Source organism: Xiphias gladius, chromosome 24 (assembly GCF_016859285.1).
Source record: "Xiphias gladius isolate SHS-SW01 ecotype Sanya breed wild chromosome 24, ASM1685928v1, whole genome shotgun sequence".
Taxonomy (NCBI): Eukaryota; Metazoa; Chordata; class Actinopteri; order Istiophoriformes; family Xiphiidae; genus Xiphias; species Xiphias gladius.
In genome coordinates, this window is record NC_053423.1 from 16,698,523 (window position 1) to 16,718,879 (window position 20,357).

The 20,357-nt window shown below is 38.7% G+C and overlaps 2 protein-coding genes across 7 annotated transcripts; one reads left to right on the forward strand and one right to left on the reverse strand.

The window, feature by feature from the left end:
* Nucleotides 1-32: 32 nt before the first annotated feature.
* pbxip1a (pre-B-cell leukemia homeobox interacting protein 1a) lies at nt 33-12,798 on the reverse strand. 6 transcript variants are annotated; one of them, XM_040121314.1, is made up of 10 exons: nt 12,629-12,798; nt 9,962-10,090; nt 8,810-8,894; nt 8,605-8,672; nt 7,135-7,786; nt 5,094-5,330; nt 4,165-4,208; nt 3,880-3,975; nt 3,494-3,674; nt 33-3,294 (listed from the first exon to the last, which is right to left on the reverse strand). In XM_040121314.1, the coding sequence occupies exons 2-10, from the start codon at nt 10,031-10,033 to the stop codon at nt 2,255-2,257; spliced, it is 2,475 nt and encodes an 824-aa protein (XP_039977248.1). In that variant the 5' UTR covers nt 10,034-10,090; nt 12,629-12,798; the 3' UTR covers nt 33-2,254. The 6 variants fall into 6 exon arrangements, with proteins under 6 accessions (XP_039977248.1, XP_039977247.1, XP_039977246.1 ...); XM_040121313.1 differs by lacking the exon at nt 12,629-12,798 and adding an exon at nt 10,883-11,057; XM_040121312.1 differs by lacking the exon at nt 12,629-12,798 and adding an exon at nt 10,642-10,869.
* A 201-nt stretch (nt 12,799-12,999) lies between these two features.
* On the forward strand, nt 13,000-15,883 carry cks1b (CDC28 protein kinase regulatory subunit 1B). The gene is made up of 4 exons (XM_040121315.1): nt 13,000-13,135; nt 13,384-13,451; nt 13,649-13,776; nt 15,079-15,883. The coding sequence occupies exons 2-4, from the start codon at nt 13,393-13,395 to the stop codon at nt 15,126-15,128; spliced, it is 237 nt and encodes a 78-aa protein (XP_039977249.1). The 5' UTR covers nt 13,000-13,135; nt 13,384-13,392; the 3' UTR covers nt 15,129-15,883.
* The last annotated feature ends 4,474 nt before the right edge of the window (nt 15,884-20,357 follow it).

Below are 20,357 nucleotides of genomic sequence, written 5' to 3' on the forward strand. Positions count from 1 at the left end.
TTAAAGAAAGACAGTATTTACATATTTAACGGTGAAAAATTTATTGAACTTAACACTGACTTCCGTAAAGAGGACATAACTGATGAATGGGAAAAATTAGAAATGATCCACATTTATCAATACATTTGTCCCGAGATCAATTACATGCACATCTGTGCCACATTATTAGTAAGCACAGAGCCCCACTGCTGTCCCACAAAGACAAAAAGCTCAGATATTGATTAAACTTTAATACGTGTGTTTCATTAAAGGATTCATCTGTTCTTGTAAAGCTTTCTTTTGATCCATTTGGTCTAAAAACTTTAAAAAAAAAAAAGTTCCTCTGTAGAAACTGGAGATAAGACAACGTTTAACAAAATCTGTTCAACACTTCAGTAAAGTAAACTCTCTGACATTAATTCTCCGTCCTATCAACAAAGTAAAACTCCAAGTAGTGTAAACTTGTTTTCTTTTTAACCTAGCAGAAGCAAATGAAATTAAAGACCTCTTGTTCAATCTAACATATTTATAATAATAAAGGCACGTATGCAGCAGCTGGAAAACTAAATTTCTGAAACCCAAAGTAACTGAACACTTCACCATTTTCACATTTAATGTGTATGGCCTAGAACAAAGTCTGTGGTTCTTCTAGTTAATAATAAGAAAAGAGTTGCAGTGTAGTGACTGAATAAATAAATATAACACTTCAAAGCTTCTTTCAATCACTGAAAAGGAGAACTAACAATCACAACCTGTCGATTTTAACTTGCACTTAACATCCACCTAAAGAGGAAAACTTTCATGATCAAATATGACTAAGATCAGAAACTGAAAGAAAAAAGCAATTCTTTTATTTCCACTAAAAAGTAATGCTGCACTACTTTAGAGACATTGTTTTGTACCATTCTTGTTTAGCCTTTGTCTGGCTTATTCAACTCAGAAAACAAAATGAAATGTAGCAGCTTCCTTATATATATTTTTTCTCTAGAACCAAACAGCTACCACCAAGTCACTTGTGTCCATGTCAATTTGCATCAACCTACTAACAAAATATGTACTGGTTTGGTTTTCAATCTCATTTAGATGAATTAACAAATTCATTAAATGAATGACTTTGGGGATTATTAGAAGATCATCAAGCTCTCTACTTTTTACTCTGCGTACTTGCGTACTCTGGGATACCCAGTATATGTAGATCACGTGTTAGAGGTCCCCATGGCTACATTACAAAAAAAATATTAAAGAGAACCGGTGGTCTAAAAAAAGAAAAGTAAGTAAATAGTGAGAAAAAAAACTGCTGTAAATGTTTGAAAAAAGTGCTAAAGTGGTTTAGCAGTCATCAATTCAACTAATTTTTTATATATATATATATATATATATATATAAAAATCAGTTTGTCCAATTTTTTTTTTTTTTTTTTTTGAAGTTTCACAAACTGGTTCCTCGCTCCACACATCTGCTTTCAACTGACAGTTGGGAGTTGGAGCATGGACCGTCTTTCAAATCTAGAAACCAAACGCTTAGGGCTCTAAAACAGCGCTCCCTGTGTGTTTGCCCAAATCTACTGACGAGCTGCTGACACAAAACTGGTCTGACCTGATCTTATTCTTATCACTGAAAGAACCGGGATCTCATCCCCTGGGATTGGAGAGTTACACTCGACTAGAGGCAAATGGTATCTGCAAAAATTTCTTAGCATTTGTTTTAACCTGTTTGGAGTAGAGGCAGTTTGTATTTCTTGACAAGGGAGAAAGTCAAGTGACCAAAAAAGTTTTTAACAGTCAATTTAACATGTCTTTCTGTATTTGACAACTTATCTAATACTATATGAACTGTATGAATAGATTTAACTCCATTGTACTGGTGCTCAACAGAGTTATTTGCTAATACTACCTCTTTAAAACCCTGTTTTTTGTGTGATCTGAATATTATCAGTTTGAATTTAAATTATGAACTTCAACATGCACTTGGTACTGACAAAACACTATATAGAAGAAGAAAATCCACACAACACATTACTGAAGGATTTCGCAGTAGGAGGCATGACCTGACAGAGGTAGGTAACAACAACTAAGTCCAAAATGACAAGTACAAGTCTAGCTTATAATTAAAGACTCAAAGGGACACATTTATGAGAGGCACAACCACTCTGTACCAGAAGCTACTACAATTACAGCTCTGAAGAGGAGAAGGTAGGCAAGAAATGTCCTATAAAACCACCACTTGTGTTGTATCTTAGTGTTGTATTTTACTCCTTTCCCCTATGTGTCTCTATTTAAGCGGTGGCAGCAAACTTCCAGAGGGCTTCTCGTTCAAACTCCTCCATCTCCTCCTCCAGGGAGTCGTCATCCTTCTGCCCGTCATCCTCTAAAACGTCCGCCATGTCCTCCAAAATGTCTGCTACATCCTCAGCAAAGTCACTGAAAAGAACCCTGTCGTGGATAAACACGCCGTCCTCGAAAAACTCTGCAGTCAGCTTTCGGATCTTGTCCTTGCTCTCGGATGAAGATCCTTCAAGCTTGCTCAGGTAGCCCTCCAGCAGTTCCTCAAACTCGGACAGCTCCACTGTGTACAGCCCCTCCTTGCTGGCGCAGTCGTCCACAGAGCTGCAGCCCAGCTGGGGGTGGATGTTGTGTCGGAGCTTCTTTTCCTGGTCTCTCCAGAAAATGTTGTGGTTGTACTGATGAGACTGGCGGGGCTGGTGATGCTGGTGCTGATGATGATGGATGTTGTGGTGAGACTTTTTACTAGGCCGGCTGTGCCATGGTTTCTCCTTCCTCCTCTCCTCTCTGTCCATTCTGCGCTCGTCCTTCTTCCTCTCCCACTCGTCCTGGTGTTTCCTCCATGCCTCTTTGTGAGAATTTTGCTTCTGAGACTTCCACTCTTTCTCCTTCTCCTCTTTGTCCTTCCATCCTCCCTCCTTGCTGTGCTTATACTCTTTCTCTCCTCTCCACTCTTTCTTTTCTTCTTTCTTCCCATGGTCCCACTCATTGTTTTTGCCTTTGTGTCCTTTCCATTTGGACTCCTGTGGCTTCTTCTTCCCCCACTTCTCAACTTGTTCAGAAATCTTCTTCTGGATCTCCTCCAAACTATCCCTGACGCGTTTCCTGCCACCTCCATCTTTTTTCATCCCCTCGAGTCTCTTTCTGCTCTCCTCCAAAAGAACCTTCTGTCTCTGGAGTTCCTCCTTCAGCCTGCCTCCCCTATTTGTGTCCTTTCTCCTCTCAGGTCCAGCTGCTTTCTGGTTACTCTGACCATCTTTGTCACCAGGCTGAGGGGCTGGACTAGGAGTAGCTGGAGGCATTTTTTGATCAGCTGTGAAGGAAGCAAGATATCAAAGTTAATTGATATTAATTTATGTCAGAAAGATCAAAAGATTATCACTGAGAACTACTTTTTATTGCACAGAAGCCTTCTAATTGCATTATCATTTAAATAAATATTAAACGAGTACAATATACAGCGGCGAAGACGATTGAATCCCTTCATTCACTTCATGTTTGCCACATCATACCTGTGAGCTGGCTGAGTTCGGTCACCCTGGCCCTCAGACTCTCCAGCTCTTTCTTCAGTTTAGGCAGAGATGACAGCTCCTCTTTCAACTTTGCATTTTCTTTTTCCAGATCTGCTTTACCTTTTTCATCACCACTTGCTGCCACTACCTTCAGCGCTGAGTCGAGTTCTTCTTTCTGAGACTGGAAGGTAGAGAAAAATATAGACGGTTAACAATGTTAACTAAATTAATAAAGTGCCTTAATCAAATCCAGATTCTAAACAACTACCAACAATAATCAAAAATATTTATTGAAAACATGCTGTCTAATCAATATATTGCAGTGCACTTAAACATCATGACAATGTAAAGTAACATCATTAGCATCAATATGACTGTATACTGACCTGTAGCTGAGCCTCTAGCTGAGCGATTTGTTGGTTTTCCTGTGTCAGTTTATCCAATAACTCTTTCATATCCTGTGGATCAGTGCTAAGCCAGTCCTGGATTGAAAATCATTGGCAAATGAATAATACAAATATTTTTAAATAATCCAGTCTTTTTATCCTTTTAGCATTTGTCTTTAAATTCTTAAGACTCGAGTTTTCTTTAAATAGTACTGTTTTGACACATACTGGGCAACATATGAAGCTGAGATTGAGTAAGTGAAGTGAGAGACAGTAGGAACAGACCTGGCTTTGTTCTCCATCACTCAGTTCAGAGGCGTCAAAGTCACCTTTTAGATAAGAAAACACATCTTTCACACAAGTCTTACGGCAGACACTTTTATTGACACACAGCTGTCAGTCGGTCTTACAACAACGCAGGGCATTTTATGAGCCCAGGCCACTACTTGTGCAATAGATGGAAACTTTTTATTTAGGCAGATTATTTTAAATTACATTTTTAAAGTATGATATATTTGCCTTTCCAAGCAAACTGCCTGCAACAGATAATTTTCTCCTCAACCTAAGCACCCCTAACATCCAGTGAGTCCTTCCAGACAGTGGTATAGAGTGTTATTGTACAACTGAAAATGCGTGTTTTCTGCTGCCACTGCATGAAATGTCAGGCCAGATAAGTGTTAGGACAAGCTAATGAGTGTTAGCCAGCTATTGCAGAAGCTTACACTGCTGTCTTATCTTTAGCGCCGGACCTACCATAATCCAGGTCAGAGAGGAAACCTGTTGACACAGTTCAGCTTAGTCAACAAGATCTAAAAACGGACATTGAACTATTGCTGAAAACTGCAAATAAATGTGCTTATGTAATTTGTAAATACTGACATTTTCAAATAATGTCGAATAATGTCATTTTCTGACAATGTTTACAATAAACCCTAAAGCTGTCAAATCTGTGATGCAATATGTGTAAATAGGTGCATTGATTCTGATCATTTATAAAAGACGATGTGCAGTAAGTACAAACTGTCACAATAAGTTATTTCTAACATATGCATTATTAAGTATTAGTTAACAAATATAATAAACATGGTTCCATGGGTTCTAACTGTTAATGCAGAGCATGCAGAAACTATGAGCAAAGGCAGTGTCTCTTACTGTATCTGGCCATAAAAGCAAAGGCAAGCTGTCAGGCTTTTTTAGGCATGAGAGGAACTCACCTGAGAGGAAGAGGGAACCTAAAAAGAGCAGGATCAGAGCACCCACAATGCATTTGTCCAAGGAGAACCATGGCTTTTCCCCCTTCTTCTCAGCCAGCTTGAACTCCACTTCCTCATCCTCATCTTCCTCATCTGATGTTCTTGATCTCGACGCCTCAAAAGAGGGGACATTCCTCCTCCTCAGTCCATCATCGAAGCTGCTTGTGTTTCCCAAATCAAAACTAGTTGATGGTTCTAAGAAAGGTATAAATGTGATAAGAGAAAACAGAGATTCTGATTTCTGTATTTTTGTGCCAGAGGATAATTTTGCTCCTAAACCTAAACCACATGTATTCACATGTGGCTCCGAGTCACTTCAACAAATCATCTCGACATCTTTGGCTGGAGAAGTGTCAGAGCGAAGCTTATTTCCAAATATCATGATTATCTACTTGCAGACTGCCTAAAACAAAATACTAAAATCTAAGTGAATACATGAACTGCAAAACTCAAGAGTGTGTACACAGTGTGTAAAAAAAAAAAAAAAAAAAAAAAAGGCTGACAAAAAGTCAGTGCTGCTCGTGGAAGTGGATGACATTTTCTCATTAAATTACAACAGTAATTTCATGCATGGGGGTTTCTCATTTTCTCAGCGGGGTGTATGCCTCCCTGTCATACTGATAAATCACTTTGCAAATGCAAGTGTGACACAGATAAGAAACATGTTAACCAGTTCTTCTGCAAGAGGACTCTCATTTTTTGCTTCTGTTGACTAGTGCTAATTACAAAGAGCCATAAACCACTTACTTCCCTCAAGGCTGTGTTACAAAATGGGCAAAGCGGTTAACTTCTGCAGGGCCACAGATCCCCCAGGCACCAACTAAAACCTCACGTTCACCATGTGGCAATTGGTTTATGGTAATATGATCTATTTTAACTTCACTTGGTAACATGCCCCAGTAATGTGAAATATTAACTGACATGTCACAGGCCTTAAGATGAGTCCTGCTTTACTAATTGACCCTGAGGCCCTGTTTCAAAATGTAGCTTTTAGATCTCATAACTTCAGCTGATACTGTGCTTATATGGTGCATATTTCCACATTACCTTGTGTTTAAGATTACCGGATAGCAAACACAGGGCCACATATTATTCCAGTACAGGAAAATTGTACTCAATGCAGAGAGACACGAATGGGGGATTATTAGGCATCCAGCAACTTGTTTTTGCCCTTGGGCACCAAAGCAGGTTACTCTAGCCATGACTTCACTTCAGAAAGGACTTTGTTCTTCTGTAAATCAATTTAAGTGCTCGTGTCTTTTATATAAGTATATATATATTTCTTGGGTGTAAGGCTGTTGGGTCAATGTCACCGGGGCTGGAATGGGTTGGAAAACAGTGGATACACTGTTTGAGGTGAGGACACACATTATATATGCTGGTATATGTATGTGAATATGCTATATTGCCTTGCTGCACCTATAAACTGTGTATGTCCATTTCCCAAGGCTAACTGGTAGATCGGGTGTTCAGAAATGATGCATTATTTGTTTCGCTTGTTTTGTTCTGTTGCTTTTTCTTGATTCATTCATATATAACCTTTCTGACTGGCATTTGATTTGTTATAGTATTACGGCTTTTTTTTGGCTTTTATCCAGCCAGTAGCAAAGCAAGAGGATGGTGCTGTTGTTCTAGTCATCACTTTGGTGCAGAGTGAGATATCTCAACAACTGGCCAAATTGCAATGGGTGTATTATGAACAAGTCTGTCTCTGGGTATTTTTAGCCTTGTGAATATAATATATAATTACATTTAGGTGTAATCAGTGTGATTGTATCATGTCATCTATTACACCAGTGGTTCCAAGTCTTTTCGGCTTGTGACCCCTTAAGATGAATCAATGCCTACTTGCAACTATTGCCATAGATTACAGCCTTAGGGTTGAATTGAGTTTTTCCCTAATTTGGGAGCTGATTGACTACCTCTAAATTTTCTCCTCCAAAATAAAGATCATTCTAGTGCCATGTGCTCATATATCTTGCATGCATCATCCATTCTATACCTTCTTCTTCTTCTTCTTCTTCTTCTCTCTCATCCTGGGTCACTGTCTCAGAGGGCTCTGTTGCTTCTTTTTCCACTACTTCCTCCTCCTCTGCTTCTGCTGAACCCAAAGTCTCTGGTGCAGGACTTTCATCAGTGGGGTCTTCTGTCACCAGGCTCACTGGGACTGGGCTTGGCAGCTCTGTGCTTTCTGGAACAAAGCTGATAGCAGCATCAAGATGAGAGGGAGGATCGGTGGCTGCAATGGTCTCCGTGGTGATGTTAACCTCAAGTTCAGAAGTGAGGACAGGACTCTCCCCAGCAGGGCTCCCAGGAAGTGGCCCAATATCAGCAGGCGTGTCAAAATCTGGTTTTGTAAAGACAGGGATCTCAGTCATGGGAGGAGCAGAGCATGACTCCTCAGGCTCTGCTGGGGGGAGTTGGGCAGCAGGAATATCGAGTGGAGCCCCCAAATCAATGTTGGTGACAAAGGGTATGCCTCCTAGATGATCATTGTCACTGGGGGAGCTGGTGTCAATATCATGGATAACTGGAGGGTGACTCTCCAGGTCAAGGTCTGCAGAGTCCAGGGGGTTGTGTGGTAGAGGACTCATCCGGACCGGACTAGAAGGGATGGGACCCTCACTTGACTCTGGAGAGGTCTCTTGACACACCTAGAAATAAGGGCAGTAGAGAAAAAAAGTTATCTGTGAATACTTCTACACTTTGATTTCACCTTTTTGTGATCTTCATTACAATCAAGGTGTTATTTTGTAATAAATTGCTATGATTTTGTTTTTCGGTGCATCCATTTCCCTCACTCTATATTGTCTACAGTGTGTCTCTTTCATTTAATGACTTCCAATGCTGCCCCCAGTGACTTTTGACAATTTCAAGAGAGCAGGTTTCAACTTTCTGATTTATACTGAGCAATAGGCTTTGGCATAGTAAGAATGAGGCAGTTGTAATTTCACAGTCATCTCACTGAAAAAAACAACATCTGATACGGCAAAAGGCATCACACTCTATTGAGGCTACTTTTAGTGTAAAGACGGGTATTTCTTACTCCATCTGTGATAAATTTCACTCTGTACAATTCTTGAACATGATTGAAAAAGGGTAAAATAGAAAGGAGTACTGCTTATTGATTCTGGGGCAAGAAAGTCCAGAACATATTTTTTTTTAATGTTATAGATCTGGTAAGTGCTCAACTGTTAAACTTGACTGCAGCTACAATAAGCTGGACAGTAACTATGTACATGTGGTCACTAAGATAAAAATACACCATCAAACAAGAAATTAGACCAAAGAATAAATCACCAACAGTTGGTGGTAACTGTGTAAATATGCTCTGGGTTAGGATTTGTTCTCTTAATAATGACTTGATTAATGGTTTTGTATTGGCATGATATTTTAGAACATAGATAAAAATTAGCATCTGTACTTAACTTAAACCTTGATAGGATTAAGACATTGCTTATCGTGTACTAACCTGATGGCCTTCCTCAGACAGGATAGTTTCTACTGGAATGTCACTTGGTTTGAACTCCACAGCAGCTCCTGAAATAAGATCGACACAGTGTCAACACTACGATTTGATACTGCCGAAGTTTTAAAAGCAATATCTTGAAATGCATCTTGCCACAACCCTGACCATAGGTCTTATTAAATGCTCCAGCCCTTTTGACTTTCAGTACCTGCCACCTCCTCAGACAGACTGGGAACGTCGCCCAGGCTCTCAGTGCCGTCGTCCACAGGTCCAACATTCTCAACAGCAGCTTCCTGTGGAGTAGGAAGATCAAAGGAGATCAGGCTTCCTACAAGCATTTACATTAACACCTATATTGCTCTTATTGGTAATGCTGACCTTGACATTTACAGCACACCCAATACAGGCCCGCATGCTTGCCCATGCACATAAATGACATGGCTGATATTTCTTTTGGGTCATTGTTATCGAATCATGGGGTTTTATTTTAATTTGCAGTGTGCCATTTTGTTGTCTTAATTAACAATAGAGTAGTGACTGAATCGGATTTCTTCCATAATGATTTCTGAAATAATTTATAAAAGCTGCTACAAATTACAGTCACAGTTTGACTTAGCACCCATTATTGTCAAATGTGATTGTTATACATGTAGATATATAATTCTCCATTTTTAAACTGATATTGTGATATATACTCAGCTGACATATTTAGTGTTCTACAAGCATTGATGTAAATGTAGTAAGCAAAATATTACGTCTTAGTATAACACAACAAAATTCAACAGCACCATGTACTACGGAGTCCAATCAACACACCTCTAAAACAGTTTCAACAAAAACTGAGCACTATAATCATCGTGAAGGCAGGATTCATTGCACGGCTGTTGTATTAGTCCGCATTCGTTTTAGTTAGGTGTACTTAATAAAATGGCAATTGAATGTACATTGATATCTTAGGAGGATCTTTTGATTATTACAGTGTAAACGTTTTTGTTTTCCCTGCTGTTAACACAGCCACAAAGTCATACACAAGTGCATGCACATGGAGTTGACATATAAACAAAAAAACAAAACAAAAAAAACAGACAACAGCTATTAAAGAGTTGACAAGTCGATGCCTTAAATATTCATAAATACACATATTTCGTGAATGTGCATTCAAACTGGTAAGTATCTGACTAATGGGTCATAATTCGGCAGAAACATTCACCATGATTTGATGTTGTAGGGGGCTCAAGTTCAGACGTCAAAATTTTACATGAGCCTGTATTCACGAGACAGGATTCTAACCATGTCCCAAAAGATATCCAGGCATACAGATCTCCAAGCAAAGTTTCCTGAGCCGGTTTCTAAGTCTTACCTCGGGGCAGAGGAGGGTCCAGCTGTTGGTTGAGGACGCACTGCTGCCTGTGCTATTGCTGTTGTCAGACATCGCCCTCCTCCGGCTCAGCTTGGCACAGCACGGTGCAGATTCACCTTTACGGTATTCCTGCGGACGACGACGGAAACGGCGTTTCTTCACTGAACATGCCTGACGCAAAACACCATACGCCTTGTGGGAGTTAAAAGTCTAATCTAGATAATAATAGCATGACTGTAACTTGGTTATTAGCATAGTACGGAAATTAGTTGTCTTAAACATTAAAATTCACACTAAATGACAAACTATGTCTCATTTCCCGCAGTATTTTGATTCTTGCTATCCACATGCCAGTCCAAGAGGACGCAGTTATGCGGTAACGTTACAGTTTTGGGCCCTAATTCACCGCTAGTTGATAAAGACCAGATTTGTCGTTGATCCAAGTTATGTAACTCTATGGTGGCAACCATAATGTTGTGCTGCGCAGTTAAACAAAGGCTTCCGTCAGAAGAACCAGGCATATCCTGATTATACTCATCACCACTATTTTCAGCCGACCATTGATTTAGATTTATCCATCCACTCAATCTGTGTGGCAGTAAAATGACCAAAAATGGTCAAACCCCAGACACGAGCAGCTCATTGATCCAGAAAACGAGCGAACAAAGGTTAATACTCACTTGTCGACAACACTGTGCGCGCTTGGGTTCTGTTTTGCACATATGAGATACAAAATTCAGGGGCTGTGGTTGTTGTAGCAACCAAAATCAAGGCGCACACATGATGGTAAACAAAGGACGGCAGGCTGAATATTCCCACTCCCACTCTTCCGCGTTCTCACTCGGGCCCCGCTAATGGCGAACACTTCAAACACCTGCTCGACTCGTATCAAGTTGAACACAAAGAAGACGTTTTATTTACCCCACTCGTTTACAGCTCAGTCGTCGGCTGTTTTTCCCTTCAAAACGTTTTTTAAAAAAAATATTATTATTTTTACTAAGAACAACGCTCCTCTCTTCCCCCGAACTTGGGAACTTTGGGAATTCCAAGCTGCGTCACGTCGACCACGGCGCCTCTCGTCCTATAGGATCTCAGCAAAGCCTACGGAGCGCCCGCCCCTGAGGCAAGGCTGGACCAATCAGAAAGAAGTGTCGTGTCAGGAAAAACGACGCAGAGCCTCGCTTGATTGACGCCCGCAGGTGAAAGTGGCAGGTGACGGACGCAGGTCCCTCCCCTAGGTTTTAATAACACAACTTCATGCGTGAACCCAACCCTCAAGTTGCAAGCGTGCACATATATATATACACCGAAGGAGAGAGGTTGCCAGGACCAGCCTCTCACTGACACGTCTGCAGAGTTATATTTGAACTGGGGGACTTACCACAGTGCACACCCCCTCCGCTCCTATTGCTCCCCTTGGGACATGCATTTCATCATCTGAATCCCTCTCCTCTACTATCAGTGTGTTAATTGGTTTTTTTTTGTTTTTTTTTCTGGGATAGGCATTAGTCTACAAATCGGGCAGAGCGGGCAGCTGTCCAGAGGCCCCAAAAGCCTCAGGGTTTATTTCATATCAATTGGGTCAACATAATTTGATTAATCACAAAATTGGTGGAAATTTGCAAAACTAAAGTACAATATCAACCGTGACCGGTTATCCATCTTGTGGCCCTGGTCTTGCAGTGGGACCCTGTGTCAAAATACAGTTTTAAGACCCTAGCTGTTTCAGTTTATATTGAGCTCATTTGTTTTAAAGTTGTATTTTATCCAACTGCTTTAATTTTTTACTTGGCAAAGGTAGTATTATTCCATCATATGAGTACTGTAAGGCTGCAACCAATAATTAATTTAATTATCAGTAGATCTGACAATTCTTTTCTTTAATAACTGATTGATTGTTTAGTCTATAAAATGTCAGAAACTAGTGAAAATGCCCATCATTGCCCTCTGAAGCCCAAGTTTACATATTCAAATTGCTTTTGCTGTCTTACCAACAGTCCAAACAGAAAAAAAACCCTCTGTAAAAATAAAATAAACAATTTATACCATATACATACAGTTAAATCTCTAATAATGCATCATTATTTATAAGGTGATAACATTTTGTTTATAGTGTACATAATATTAATCTCCAAAGTAACTAGCTACAACTCTCAAATAAGTATGGAGGAATAACATATATGATAATTCATTCTAAAAATGTAGATTGGAGTATAAGTATAAAGTATCATAAAATTAAGTACTCAAGGAATGTATGTATACCAAAATGTTATTTATATTTTTAATATACATTTACCTTTATATTTTCTGACTTCTTTACAAGATAGGAATACCTCTTCCCACTTTATTTTTATTTATTACAAAATACAGACTAACAAAGTCTACAATTCATAGACTTTATTAGTTTATGAACATGCTTTGTTTGATATCTCAGCAGAGAATTATATCTTAGCCCCCCTGCAATAAATCATGTAGCTCTTACTGTGTACCTATAGCTTATAGTGTTAATGTCATGTTCATCACAGTCACAGACTCAGCTCAGATTGCCATCCCCTCAACTTAAGGAACACTTTTTTTTAACGTCTACAGACATAGAGAGTAGCGTGGAAATTATTTTGGAAATATGGCATTTTAATGGAACATGGTAAATGGTATAAAACTTATAACCTTATGAAGTTGTTATCAGTTTGCTGAGGTCAGTACCCTGGAGGTCCTACTGCAGCTGCTCTTAGAGCATCATGTCACTTATCGGTCTCTTTAATTGCATCTGTTACAGTTGTATCAAGACTTTAAATCCAGACACGACAGTACCGTGAAAACGAATCTGAGTCACTCGTTATGCAATAACATTAAAGTATGTCATGTTTGTTTTGCGGCACACTCGCTGCAGCTTCCACGAATAACCTGAATGGTTTCTCTACCACGATGACCAATTAGAGGGCGAGGTGGCGTTTGCGACAATTCCCTGCGACAGACAGAACTGGCCAATGGCAGGACAGCTCTTCAGTTCGATTGGCCAATGGGATGAGTAGAGGTGTATTTGAACGGTGAAAAGCGGGCTTGCAAACATTCGAGAGGGAAACAAAGACGGAGAAAACATCTCACTGCTGTTGGACACAAAAAACTGGAATAAGTTACTTATTTAAACACCAGGATACATTGGCAATCGACAAGGTAACTTTGGAACCTCACTGACTGTGTCGTACAATGGCAGAAACGTCTAGTTTGGCATTTACATCGACCTAAGTTGTCAGAGATAACTCTTGTTCTCAGCTAACTTAAGCAACGTTAGCCTAGCCACACTCGCTTAGCAATACGAACTAAAACACGCTGTCACGTTGCCGCTAAACTATTTAGCTAATCTGCTTTATTTGTGATTCTGAATGTTGACTAATGTAAAAAAAACAAAAACTCTCCACCAGATTTCCGTCATGTCTCACAAACAGATCTACTACTCTGACAAATACGATGATGACAAGTACGAGTACAGGTGGGTATGGCTTATTCTTGTACAACATGCACTTAAACTTTGTCAATGTGTCAACGTTATTCTATAACAAATTTAATAATCTTACCCAAGGAAACATTGTACTGAAACTATTCTCAATTACGTAATAATGTACGCTATAATCATTTTTATCTGGTGCACTAATTTTCTGTCAATAATAATACCGTAAATTTATACAGGCATGTAATGCTACCCAAAGACATTGCAAAGCGTGTACCGAAGACCCATTTGATGTCGGAGACCGAGTGGCGGAACCTGGGTGTTCAACAGAGCCAAGGATGGGTGCATTACATGATCCACCAGCCAGGTATCTTATTTTGATGATAAGCCAGGAATGTCTTCAACAACTGACCTGAAATGATACCAGTAGTAAAAAAAGATGTCCAAACCATCTCGTTTTGATATGTTTCGGATGTTGCCTGTCTCCTAGCTGGGGTTAGTAGCAGGCCATTATGGAAAAAAAATTAACAAATATAATTTTGACTGTTTGTGTCACTGAGATAAGTCTTCATAGATGGAAACTTGAGCAAACATGCAAAACATCATACATGATATTGATCATACATGAAAGGAGAATAGTGTATATGTGATGTTTTTGCTACTAAATATAATTAGTAGACAAGTTGAGCATGAGGTTTTTGTTTTGATTTTTGGGGTGGGGGCACATCTATTATAAGTAATGACAAGAGACTATGACAACACAGACCCGATGGGGCCAGCCTGTTACCTGTAGCTGTAGATTTTCAAGTCTTTAACAGTTTTCAAAAAAGTACAATGCCAAAATAAATGAGCAGTCACTGAGCATTGGTTATCATTAAGTGTGAAAATTGGATTCTAATCTGGACAACAGCTTAGGTTTATACACGTTTAAATGATAGATATTTTACAGTCAAATATCTCTAACTGTTTCTGTGTCTTTTATATAAAGGAGATATTGTTTTGACTGCAGGCCCCGCTAACTCACAATCACAAACTGAAACTAGGCCCACTACACAATATAGAGAATTCGGGCCTTTTAATCATGATTAGTCCATGTATTTTTTTTTTTATTATTATTATTATTTTTTTTAACTTTTAATCAACTGATCATTCAGTCTATAAAGTCAGAAAATTGGGAAATGTGTGTCAGTTTCCCAGAGTCTAAGGTGACTATTTATATTTGTCAAATTGTTTGCAGATTAATTTTTCTTTTGATCAGCTAAGCAATTAATTGACTAATTGTTTCAGCTCTTTAGAGGATCTATATCTTGCTAATTTGCATGTTTGTTGTTTAGCTGATTGAAAGTTGCAGCCCTTTTTGCCCCCTTTTTGTTTTGTGATGGTGAAAGATAAGTCCTTAAATGACCCAGGCGTGTGTCTGACACTTAAACGGGTTCCTTCACACCTTTTTTGAAGAGGTGGTACAGATTAGGGGGGTCAACATTTCAATAGATTTGGTGGCCACAAGCGTATGGACAACAGATGTTAACCGAGTCACACGTTCCATTCAAAAATTGTGTAATAGGACTACAAGACTCAAGTTTCCCCACAGAGAATCACAGCATCACAACTGCTTAAGTATGATTATCTCTGCTTATATATTGTATACCTTCCTTCTTTCCTCCCCTAGAGCCGCACATCTTGCTGTTCCGGCGCCCTCTGCCCAACCCAAAATCATAAGTGAGAGATACTCTGGGTCCTTGGAAGATCAGTCACACTTATGTGCCACAGATCAACGCATCAAAATGGGGATCATGCTTTCAGATTACCAGGCTCTTGTGTGGTAGGTGACTTGTAATTTGGGCTGATCATGTTGGACCTGGAGAAGGACTATCACAGTTATGAACAGTGGTTGTGGAATGGAGTGTGTGTTGAAGGAACAAAATCATCACCCTTCTTTTGGGGAAAAGACTTGTGCACGTTAACAGCGAGACACCGAAACATTAAGATCAGCTAACACTGTCTTTTTGACTTAACCTATCTGTCCAACTTGCTGAACCTGCTTGGATATTCCAGCTTTTTAGAGCAATTGTTATAAGATGTGGGGAGTGAAACTTGTTCAAACATTTGATTTATTCTAACAGAGTGTATTCTGGGTCAAGCGCGGGTCACAACACAAGCCAGATAGAGTACTTGGTGCCAAAATTAAGTTGAACTCTGAAACATCAAACTGCGGTTTTAAGTGACATGTTGCTGCTCAGTTTAAATGACACTATAAATTGGCATTTAACAATTTGTCATGTGCATGGAAAGCCGTATCTATAACAGTCACCTAGAAACTAGTTTTGATCGCCTTTTTTCCATAAGAGCATATATTAGTTTGGGGCCTACTTTAAAACAAATCTTCTTGATGGGTCTGATTTGTACCAGTGAGCTGCTCAGTATTTATGAATGTGTTGCCCTTTCTGAAATAAATGTAAACTTTTAAATCTTAATCGTGCAGACTTGTATTTTGACAGTATTTGGGGTTTACAGCGACTGTATGATTACACAGAGCCACTTGACAAATGAAATGCATGTTAAAAAAAAAAAAGAAGGCGGTGGACAGCTTTAATGACAGGCATTACCTTAAAAATGCTCCTATAGAATAAACCCAGTTAATTGAATCAGATGTTGGAATGGCAGTTGCATTTATTTTTGGTTTGGTGTTTAGTAGTATTGCATTGAGGCACTTGGGTTTTTTTTTTTTTGTTTTGTTTTTTGGACATACTTGTTCTGAATACTTTCACCCATTCTGATATGTCATTTTACAGTTTGTCCCACTTTACTACCACGTACTGAGCTGCTTTGCTGTCATTTGAGGCCAAGATTTTGGCTTTAAGTTGTACTGTGAACTTGTGCCTTTTTGTAAAGTTTGCTTCCTAATTCTTTCTGACAGAATTAGTTTGTGTAATTAAATGTATAGGTAAAGAGATCTTCTACCTTTCAGAATTATTAAATCAATATGGGGAAGTCACAATTCGCATTTAGTCTTTGAAATAACTGAAATCATGTTGGATCAAATCCCTATATCTTTAGAGCATGTGATGGGGTTTGACCTTGTGCGGTAATCTTGACTATACTAGAATACTGGATTATTACAGATGGAGCATGGAATTGATAATGCCCTATTCTGCATCGTATCATATCGCAGCTGAATCAAAATGGAAATATTTACTCATCCTCAATGTTTTCACTCTATTCTTTTTCACTCATCTTCGCTCTGTAGTATATATCCCATCACGTAGTGGTTGTTACAAACACATCCACCAGACGGCAGCATGAAATACACCCTTACTTCTCACTGTTTCCTGTCTCTGTCGACTGTGAGGCAAAGGGGAAGCTTACACTTAGGGAAATAAGGGGATTCCCATGTCCTTTCAACAGCCTGTTTTTCAAAGGCAACTAGATGTCTAACAAAACATTTCTGTTAACTCATGAACTGAACTTAATGATGCTCAACGACCGTACAAAGTAATCATTTGGAGAAATTGAGGTGTGCCAGTTGAAATGCGTCACAATTATATCCCAACACTTCAGTTGAAAGCTTTTATCATTAAAACCAAGATTTTTTTTTTAATTTTTTTTTTTTCCCTCACTGTAAATGTATTTACAATTTAACAGATTGAATGTAACAATTTTGAACGTGAGCACATGAAATTCAGTCAGGCCTGTTGCAACAATGCGTTAAAATGTTTGTTTTAACACTGCTTTATACTTGCATGGAGAACTTTGCTTTTCAAATAGTGCTAGTTCCATGATGTTTCTGTATGTACCACTTTCTTTTGTTACCAATCACTGCTGCAGCCATTCACAGAAAATAAAACTACTGTAAAGTCTAAGTTTAACCCTGGTTTGTAATGCAAAATGTTTTATGTTCATACAGCCTTTTTTTTCTTTTTATTCTCTTCTTTTGACACTGATATACTGCTTTCCTGTATGACCCCAGAAACGACTTGCAGTTTATTCACAGCTGAAGCCTTGCATATTATAATGTGTGATATTATGGCACAGTTGGTGTTCATCCAGTGGCGCAGTGATCCTGCATCTGTTGTCTGGCACTGTGACCGGACTCTTGTTCTACTTATTAGCTGCCGGTAATCCAATTCCAGTTTCTCCCATTTCATGTGTAATATATGGGTCTCATCTACCGGTAAATGTCTCTGTGAATGTAATGGACAAAGTGTTTTACTGAATGGGCAGCTCATGCACATGCATAAAGGCAGACGCAGCACCTGCCACACATTTAGCAGTTATATGTGGTGTAAATGACTAGTAGATTATTGCTGTACAGAGGAGTCAATGAAAAGGCGGTGACAAAACTTAAAAGGCTGGATAAGTCAGAGGATATGTTAAACTGGTTTGGGTGTCGATTTTTAAACAGGATTCAGCTATTCATGAATTGTTGTTTTGTTTTGTTTTTTGTTTTTTTGTTTTTTTTTGTTTAAAAACATGATTTAAAAAGTTGTCTAGCCCCATTTAAGTATTTTAATCCTGCAAGTAATCTATGAACTAACAGATAGCAAACTACAAGAAATTATCATTTCCAACAAAAACGTGACACCACTGATATGGAAATCCTTTTGACTAAAGCGAGTATTTAGGTTATAATAGTGTTAGGGCTACAACTACTATATACTTATCAATTAATGTGCCGCTTATTTTCTTAACCATTCGGTCTATAAAATTTCAGAAAAAAATCAAATGTGCAATTTCTCAGAGCCCAAGTTGACATCTTTAGATGTCTTTTCCAGCCAATGGTCTAAAGATATTAATTTTTTACTATCTGATAGGACTATGAAAATCAGCAAATATTCACATTTCAGAAGTTGGAGACTTTTTTTTTTTTTTTTTTTTTTTTTTTGCGTAATGACTTAAGAGAGTGCTGGTTTTTAATTTTCTATTGATCGGCTAACCAATCAATCAACAAAATTGTTTCGGGTCTAGTTATTTTCTTACATTTTGGGAATTTGTCTGACATCATTGAGTAATTTAATGCCATTGATGTGGTTCACGTCTCAGGTTCGATAACACCCCATGTCGGACAAAAAGTGGGGTAATGCTTTCACTGAGCTTCAGCCTGGAGGAAGCTGTTAAGAGGCAAAGAGATGCTGTACTCAGTTAATTTCATCAGTGGGGAATCCCAGTGTCAGTTTGTCATGGGCCTCTGAATTTCTGGCAGCACACCCGGAGTAAACCGGTTGGCCTTTTTTGTTATGGGATAAACTGTATTTATAATTATCAGCCGCCCTTGAAGCATGTTATAAAGACCGATCCATCCCTATTAACCTTTCACTCTGCATCATTCTGGCCGCGGTATGTTTCAATATGTAGACCTCTCAAATGCCATTTCATTGGAAAGTTAATATCGTCATGTATTAAATGTGTCGCCAGATTTGACTTAGATTTTTCTTTTTGGTCATTGTGGTAATTTTCAAAAACAGACCAAGAAGGTACAGTGTAAAGCAGAATATACGACTAAAACCGCAAAAATATGTCTCCTTATCCTCAAAACAGTCCTGCAGTCTTATAATGCAATAAATCCTTGAAGGCATAGTGATCAAAAATAGTCAATTTATTTCAATGTAGGCAGTCCAACCCAAATCAAAGAGAGCTTCCTGTTTACCAGAACACCCAGTTGCCTTAGGCTGACTCGTTCTAGACGGTATATAATAATCAAAGTGAGACCAACCTAATCCATTAGCAAAACAGTTCAATGCAAAAATGAAATTCCCCATTCAAATACAGTAGGATATTTCAAAAAAGGCAGAGCCCAGAACAATGTCTCTGCTGTCTCACACACCTTTTTTTTTTTTTTTTTCCTAAGTTTCACAAGTTGGGCTGTAGAGGGCAGTACAACATAACCACGAAAAAGGAGACTGTCTATATTAATTCATGTGGCTTTTTGCATATACAGTGTGCTGCATTGAACACAAGATGTAAACGAAAATGCTTCTTACTCAGGGTTGTATTTAAACTGAATCTGCACTTTCTATTTGTCTACATCACATTTGTAAGATCATTTTTGTAATGTGCTGTTCCTCTAATCTTTAAAAAAAAAAAAAAAATCTGTTTAGGGTGTGTTTCCCAGATGTGTTCAGACTGAGATTTGCTGCAAACAGCTCGTGGCGACAGTCAGACACTGTGGGTAGTAACTACACAACTTTGGAAGTCACGGGTAATGGAGAAAAGAAAATGTTTTGTTCAGTCACGGGGAGATTTCTGGAAAATGTTGCCCAGGTAATCACTAGGCTGTGATGGTCAGCAATTTAAGCCTCCTGCTGGGATCCACAGATGTGTGGTGGGCAGAATAAGAAAAAAAAGCTTGAGCGTCTGCCAGAGGAATCATGCTGAAAACTGCTTCCTGTTGGAAACATAAAGGTAAATGATAACCTAAATCTGGAACTGTATTTACAGAATAGCTAGGTGCAGCAAGATGGGGAGCCAGTTTATCAGGCCAATAGCCCTTTATTGAAAGTCTACCGGTCAGCGTTGTTCACCTATAATATTAATAATATTACTGTGCTCATTTTCAAAGGAGAGATTTAATGGTGTTCAGAGGAAGTTTCACCCTGACAGAAAATCTAGCAGGGCATACACCTGGTGGTTGAAGTTGGGGCTGCAACTAACAATTATTTCCATTATCGCTTAAGCTTCACATTAGTGTCTCTAGTAATTTAGATTATTCCTTTGGTCAATAAAATGTAAGAAAATAGTGAAAATACCAGTTTCATAAACCAATGGTGATGTATTCAAATTACTTTGTTTTGTCTAACCAAATCATTCAAAAGAAAAGCAGCATATTCTCAAATTTGAGAAGCTGGAACTCGGTAATTTTTGGCATTGTTGCTTGAAAAATTAATTAAACCAATTAACTGAGTAACTGTGTTAGCCTAAAGTTTAAAGGGTATTTTGGCACACAGATATGAA

What these genes read in the sequence shown, in the direction of transcription:
- pbxip1a (XM_040121308.1), bottom strand. Translation starts at nt 10,683, where the DNA reads ATGTGCAAAACAGAACCCAAGCGCGCACAGTGTTGTCGACAA. An exon ending in AGAAGAAGAAGAAGAAGAAG is followed by an intron (nt 5,331 to 7,134) that starts GTATAGAATGGA and finishes TTATACCTTTCT; the next exon opens with TAGAACCATCAACTAGTTTT. An exon ending in AGCTAGAGGCTCAGCTACAG is followed by an intron (nt 3,675 to 3,879) that starts GTCAGTATACAG and finishes TCTACCTTCCAG; the next exon opens with TCTCAGAAAGAAGAACTCGA.
- cks1b (XM_040121315.1), top strand. Translation starts at nt 13,393, where the DNA reads ATGTCTCACAAACAGATCTACTACTCTGACAAATACGATGATGACAAG. An exon ending in GATGACAAGTACGAGTACAG is followed by an intron (nt 13,452 to 13,648) that starts GTGGGTATGGCT and finishes AAATTTATACAG; the next exon opens with GCATGTAATGCTACCCAAAG. An exon ending in TTACATGATCCACCAGCCAG is followed by an intron (nt 13,777 to 15,078) that starts GTATCTTATTTT and finishes TTCCTCCCCTAG; the next exon opens with AGCCGCACATCTTGCTGTTC.